This window comes from Vombatus ursinus, unplaced genomic scaffold, assembly GCF_900497805.2.
Source record: "Vombatus ursinus unplaced genomic scaffold, bare-nosed wombat genome assembly UNPS02001419.1, whole genome shotgun sequence".
Taxonomy (NCBI): domain Eukaryota; kingdom Metazoa; phylum Chordata; class Mammalia; order Diprotodontia; family Vombatidae; genus Vombatus; species Vombatus ursinus.
The window spans coordinates 8012671-8020283 of NW_020941197.1; the positions used below are offsets into that span (position 1 = coordinate 8012671).

The following is a 7613-nucleotide window of genomic DNA, read 5'->3' on the forward strand; positions in this document are numbered from 1 at the left end:
GTTTTTTTCCCCTCTTGGATGACCAGCCAGTTTAGATCCACTTTGAGTCAAAGAGTTAGAAGATTCCTATGACAAAGTTACAAGACTCATTTTGGAATTCTGGCTTGCTCAGGGTAAATGGCTTATTCAGCCAACAAGCATTTATTAAGCATCAACTATGTCCCAGGCACGGTGCTAAGTGCCACCACCCTTGAACTGTAAGTGATGTAAACACAAAAGGTATTAATAAAAATGTGTACTTAAAACTTTAAAAAACAACAGCCCAACAACGACTAATGGCTCCCAAGAGTTCTGTGGTGGCAAAATATTCTTCTGACAGGGAGACGCTTGGGTCTTCATGGTTGCAGGATCCAACTCATTCATCTTTTTTATAGTAATGGATGATATCTGGAATGCTTCCAGAAGGGACTTAGATGTTGTTTTTCTTTTTCCCTCTAGGTTCTGCAGTGCTAGAGAACAATGGGGAGTTTCAGAGGCCATGCCCTGCCCGGCAGCTTTTTCCTTTTCTTTGGCTTTTGGTGGAGTGTGAAGTACATAATGAAGTATGTCTGCAAAAAGAACAAGAGGACCTGTTTCCTTGGATCCAGAGCAGGATTTCAACGTTTGGAAATTATTGAGGGCCTGATCAAAATCTCCATGTCTTTAACTGGTAAATTGGTTATTTCATAGGTTCCCACTTTTTCCATTTAGGTGTCCAGATTCAGGATTGGATTTAAGAGACTGGAAACAATTAATTAATTTGTTAATTTATTGGTAAAAAGGATTAACATTTTCTTTTAATTACTCATTTTTATCAACCTTGAGTGAGAAATTGTAGTTTTTAATTGTTGCAGTTGAGTATGAAAGTTCAGATCATTCCTTCATGATCTGTGAGACCAATCCTTTACCCCTACTCCCTCCCTTCTTCCCCCCATAATTGTCACATTTATAAACTAGGCAAGTCACTTATAAGTCAAGGAACAAGTGCTAATTTGCATTGGAGGATGGATTGTCTTTGTGGTAGAGCTCCCTACAGTGATAAAATTGCAATTGGGTGTAAGGGTAGGCAGGAGATTTCTGATGTTGAATAGCTGCGTCCATTTTCTATTACTCCTTACTTAGTTCTAAGGAGTTTAGTGGGTGACATTTCTAACATACAAATTCTCAGGTACTCCTTTTTTGGGAGCTCATGTCACTTTTCCTCCAATCTATTGTGCCCTGACTGACATACTCTCTGATATATCACAGCAACACTGAGGGAAGCAGAATAGATTTTTTTTTAATATACTCAGCTTGGAGATGAAGAAACTAAAGCCCAGAGAAGTGACTTGCTCAAGATCTGAATGTTAGCTGTTCTTGGTCACATAAGAAAGCAAAAGCAAAACAAAACAAAATAAAAAACAAATAATTGAAATGGTCAATAAAATCAGGAGCTTATTTTTTGGAAAATAAACCAATAACATAGATTAGACCATTAGCTAATTTGATTTTTTTTTTAAAGAAAGGAAAACCAAATTGCCATTATCGTAAATGAAAAGGGTAAACTCATGAATGAAAAGAAAGTAAAGAAAACCATCAGAAGCTATTTTGCTCAATTAATTGCTAACAAAATTGATAAATGAAATGGAGGACTATCTACAAATATAAAATACACAGCTAAACAAGATAAGAAATAAAAATTTAAATAACCAAATCTCAAAAAAAATTGAAAAAGCTCTAAAAGAACTCTCAAAGAAAAAAACTTTAGGACTGGATGCATTTAAAGGTAATTCTATCAAATATTCATTCATCAACCGTAATTCTAATGTTACATACATTATTTGCAAAAATAGGGGAAAAAAGATCTTGTCAAACTTATTCTTTAAGACAAGTATGGTCTTAATACCTAAACCAAGGAGAGAGAAATCAGAGAAAGAAAACTATAGATCACTATCTCTAATGAATATCAAAGTAAAAATATTCAATACAATATTGGCAAAGAGGCTATAACAGCATATTAAGAAGATTATACACTATGGCTCGGTTGGATTTATGTCAGGAATGCAAAGTTGGTTTATTTAGAAAAACTAGAAACATAGAAGTGAAAGACAGGCTGGTATAGTAGATAGACAGCTGGCCTTGAAGCCAGAAAAATCAGGGTGTGAGTCCACCTCTGACACCCACTTGCTTTGTGACTTGGGTAAGTCATATACTCTCTTACTGCTCTAGGTAATTTTTTAAGATTATTAATTGCAGGAACAGTCTTGACTTGTATTAATAGAAGCAATTTCCTCACCCACAAGTTTCCTACAACAATAAAATCAATGGACCCAGTTGATAATCCAAGTCCCTATAAACACTATAGGCCATATTAATGACAAAAACAACAAAAAATTATGTGATTGTATCAGTAGATTCAGAAAAGGCTTTTGATACAATACAATACCCATTTATGTTTAAAACACATTAAAAAGTATTGAAATAAAATGAACATTTTAAAATATAGTAAATAGTATCCACCTGAAATAAAGAACTAGCATTATCTGTAATGGAGAAACATTAAAACACATATTTTAAAAATTAAATTACATATTTTCTTTCAATGAACAAAAATCTATTTTCTTTGCCTACCACCTCTGCCCCACCATTGGGAAAAAAAAAAGAAAAACAAAATCTTTGTAACAGATATGCATAGTCAAGCAAAATAAATTCTCAGATTGACCATGTCCAAAAGATATATTTCTTATTGGGCACCCCAAGTCCTTCACCTCTTTGTCAGGAGGCCCTTAGCAGACTGCTTGTTTAGTCGTTGTGCTGATCAGAGTTCTTAAGTCTTTCAAAGTTATTTAACTTCACAATTATTATTATATAAACAGTTCTCCTAGTTCTGCCCACTTCACTGTATCAATTCATACACGTTTCCCAAGTTTTTACTAGAGGCCTTTCCCAAAGATCAAAGTGAAGCCAGGATGTCCATTGTTAACACTATTATTTGATATGGTTCTAAAAATGCTAGCTATATGAATAAGTCAAGAAAAAGAAATTGAGATAATAAGAATAGATCAAGAGGAAACAAAATGATAACTTTTCATAGATAACTTGCTTCTTAGAGAACCCTAGAAATTCAACTAAAATTAATTGAAACAATTAATACTTTTAGTTAGGTATAGGATATAAAATAAACCCAATCAACTTTTCTATATACTACCAACATAACTCAAAAAGATGAGAAAGAAAAAACCCTGTATAATTTATAAAATATCTTTTAAGTCCAGCTACGAAGACTCCCACAGGAATTATATGAATACAACTATAAAATCCTTTTTTACAGAAATACAGACCTAAATAATTAGAGAGATATTAATTTCTCCCCATGGTTGAGAGCATGCCAATATAATAAAAATGACAATAGTACCTAAATTAATTACAGATTCATTGCCACATCAAACTACCAAGAGGTTACTTTGGAAAGGGTTACTAGGAAATATAACAAAATTCATTTGGAGAAACCAAAGATCAAGAGTCTTCAGGGGAATAATGAAAAAAATGTGAGAAGGAAGAGAGATTTCAAATCAGAACCAGATTTCAAATTATGAGCTTGTTATTTGAAGACTGACCACTGCTTTGTAGTTATCAAAACTGTTTGGTATTGCTTAGAAAATAGAACTGTTTATCAGTGGAATAGATTAGGTACACTATATACTGAAGTAAACAAAACCTATTGGCCTAGTGTTCAAGAAACCCAAAGAAACAAGCTACTGGGGTAAGTACACAGTTTGACCAAAAGTGTTGGAAAGTAGTCCAGCAGTGGTCTGGCAGAAATTAGTTTTAAACTAACATTTCACACAATATGCCAAGATAAACTCCAAATGGATATATGACCTAGATATAAAGATCACATCCTGAATAAATTAGAAGAACAAGGGGAAAAAAAAACCTACCTTTTGTGTCTATGAGTAGGAGCAGAGTTCATGAGCAAATGAAGGATATAGAAGATAGGATGGGTAGAAGAAAAAATAAGTGCTTGATAAATGAAAAAAAATTAACAACAAAAAAAGACATTTACATATGTGGCCAATGTATAGTCTAGTTTTCTGTGACTATACTTATTTGTTATAAAGAGAGACTTTTTGTGGGAGAGGGTTGGGATGCAATGAGGATCAATGACAATAATGCTAAAAAAAAAAAGGAAGAAAAGAAAGACTGGATGAATCATTAAAAAAAATAAACAAAAGAAAGCTGAAGAAAGTTCAGATGGGAACAGTGGGCCATGTTTGAACTATGTTAAATTTGAAATCTACACTAAATACCAAAGTGTTCGTAATGGAAATTCATGGCTTCCTTTTCTGTTTTCCTCTGTATAGAGAACTATTCATATTTGTTGCTATTGGTCAAATTCATAATAATAAAAAGGATTTTTTTCCAAAAAGAATAAGGCATTCCTGAGTTCTGATCTGGGAGAAAACCAGCTTTTATTTGCATTCATATAATTGGCTGAGTCATTGCTGTTCTTCCGTAGCTGTCTATACCTGAAGAAAACAAGTTCTCTGACCCACGCATCTATAACCTGGCTTCGCCTTTCCTGTGGGAGAAGTTACCTTAAAGCAAAGTGCCCAGGAAGACAACATCAACCTCTACAGGGCTAATCTGCAGAACCAAACTTATTCAGAGATGGCCAACACTCCATTATGATTAGTTGACCTCTCAGGTTCCTTTCATTTCTAAATCTATGGTCCTATAATTTTACTATAATGACTGACATTTATATGTGCAAATTCCTAAAGCAGCTGTGATTTCATCCATGTAGGAATTCCTTCTACCAATGCAGAACCCAACTTAATAATAACTTAATGGAGTACATGGGTTTGAATCCTAGCTCTTCCACTTATTACCATTACCTTTTCTATTGTACCCCACTGCCCCAAGGCTTAGAGATACAATGTTTTAAATCTGGAAGGGAAGTAAGTAATCCTCTAGTCCAGTAGTATCAAACTCAAATAGAAATGGGTGACACAACCGTTCTAAGGATCCTGTGGGTCACATATCGACTTAGAAAGCCACATATTAACACTATATATTCTGTTGTACTTTTATTTATTTTGTTAAATATTTCCCAATTACATTTTAATTTGGTTTGGGCAGCACTCTGGAAATGTTGTGACTTAAGTGGGAGGGAATCTGGGTGTTTGACACCTCTGCTGTAGTTCATTCAGCCCTGTAAAGATAAGGAATCTGAGGCCTAGAGAGATTAAGTGCCTTGCCCAAAGTCAGCAAGGTACATTCTCTTTATCAGTCTAAAACCTTTCCCATCACTTCCCCTGCATGACAATGAGATACCTAGAAGGGGAGACACCAATGAAGAACTGCTGCGTTGCCCATCCTGAAGGACCAATCTGATAGAGATGAGGTGTGGGACTTAAGGGTATCTTCTTATCGGTGAGATTATAGAAAGGGCCTTTAATTTTTGTTTGTTTATTTGCTCCCCTGTAGGTATGACAGCAGAACAGTTTGTTCCTAGTGGACCCCACCTGAGCTTATACAACTATGAAGAGAAACACTGGGCTGACCTCATGAGCTGGCAGCACTCGACCATGTATTTCTTTTTTGGACTCTCTGGATTGGTCGACGTCTTGTGCTTCACCACCCATGCACTGCCAGTTTCCTTAAGCAAGATGATGCTATCAAATGCCTTCTTTGTGGAAGGTAAGCCTGAGTGGGTATTTTCCTTCATCCACCACTCATTATTAGGAATTATATATGTATATATATATATATGCATGTATATATACACATGTATGTGTATGTGTATGTATACACACATGCATACATACAATCATATATTAAATCTGGAAGCCTCTCAGAAGCCATTTAGTCCAGTTTCTTAATTTTATAGATGAGGAAATACTTTGCCCTCCAGGAGAGTTATGGTTGATTTCTTCATGCAGTCCTATGAGACAGGGTAGCATTATCCAGTCCTACATTTAGAGCTGGAAAGGGACCATACTTTGGTCTAACTCCGTCTTTTTACTTATGAGAAAACTATGGCCGAGAGGTTAACTTACTTGTCCAAGGGCACCTAGGTAGGAAATAATGAAGCCAAGATTTGAACCCAGGTCTCCTAACTCCGTATTTAGTCTTCTTTCCATTGCTATTGCTTCTTTTTCATTTTTTGATTTTTTTGAAGCTCTAATGCTACCTTTTTGCACTAGTTATTTTCCAATAGGCACACTAGTCATCCACTAGTCAGTATCTATCCAACATCCATTTTGTGCTGGAGAAAAAAGATAAAAATCAAACTTTTCTAGCCCTGGAAGAGCTTTTCTTATATCAGGATGAAACAATATGTACACATATAAGTGAATAGGAAATGTCTCTGCACTGAACACATTTCAGGTGAGGGGAAGGAGGAGGAGGCATGTGCTGGAGGGAGAAATCAGGAAACACTATAATAGGCAGCTCTTGAGCTGAACTTTGCTCAGAGTTAGGGCTTCTAAGAGGTCCAGGTAAAGAGGGAAGCTTGGGGGTGGAGGTGGGTGGGTGGGCAGCCTGAACAAAGACATGGAGATAGTAATGGAATGCTGTGTGTGCAATAGGAGTGAGGTTTCAACCCTTCTTTGTAACAATGACAAATAAGCTAAACCGGTCAACCTGGTAACTGGTCATCCTAGTAATTGGGACATTGTAGTGTGGGTGTATGTGTGTGTGTGTGTGTGTGTGTGTGTGTGTGTGTGAGAGAGAGAGAGAGAGAGAGAGAGACCGACAGACAGATGGACATAATGATGGTAGTAGCAACTAGCATGTGACGAAATGGGAACCATTCTGTACCCATCTTTCTACAAGAAGAGGAAAGTGTGTTTTTATCATCTGTTATCCTCGACCAGTATTGAGACATTGTAGTTAATCAGCATTTGGCTGCCTTTTCAGTGTTGTTTTCATCTATATTATCGTCATTGTGTGTCTTATTCTTCTGGACCTACTCTGTTTGTTGTTCAAAGCCCTTCCCAACCTAGCCTCCTCCTACCTTTCCAGTCTTCTTACACTTTGCTCCCTATCACGTACTCTTTGACCCAGTGACGCTGTCTTCCTGGCTGTTCCATGAACAAGACACTCCATCTCTCGGCTCCAGGCATTCCCTCTGGCTGTCTCCCCAATCACCAAGCACAGTCCTCTTCATGTACTGGTGGCTTGTTTGCTAACTATAATATATACCTGATATTACTATTATATCCATTTTTGCAGGTGAACACTAAGATGAAAAATAACTAATCAATTGTCACTACTCATTGCTTCAGAGCAAGAAGGGACCTCTTACTCGTGCGGGGACCAGTCGTTTTTGCTAGACTGCTGAGCTTTGAAGCTCTTCTTTTGAGTCAAGGTGGAAAAAAGGGTGAAAAAGAGAGCACTGTTAGATTTTGAAGCATCCAGAATGAATGAATGTGGTAGTGGACTGGAAATATAACACACCAAGGTTGGATGGAAAGTCAAGCCTTTGAAATACTTAGGGATAAGCCCTGGAAAGCGCTAGCTCAGGTGCAATACATTTCAGGGGTATGCTGTTCCTGCCATCTGACAATATCCAAATCTGTAAATGTGTATACATTTGTATGAGGTGGGGTGTGTGTGTGTGTGTGTGTGTGTGTGTGTGTGTGTGTGTG

The 7613-nt window shown here is 36.6% G+C and overlaps 1 protein-coding gene across 5 annotated transcripts in view; it reads left to right on the plus strand.

Moving 5' to 3' along the window:
* The window catches only part of TMEM45A (transmembrane protein 45A), a 90133-nt gene that overhangs the window by 69638 nt on the left and 12882 nt on the right, over window positions 1–7613 (plus strand). For all 5 annotated transcript variants that reach the window (XM_027868286.1, XM_027868270.1, XM_027868292.1 and 2 more), the window contains 2 exons: window positions 439–649; window positions 5449–5661. In XM_027868286.1, the coding sequence (XP_027724087.1) occupies window positions 460–649; window positions 5449–5661 (403 nt within the window). In that variant the 5' untranslated portion in view covers window positions 439–459. The remainder of the gene's footprint in view (window positions 1–438; window positions 650–5448; window positions 5662–7613) is intronic.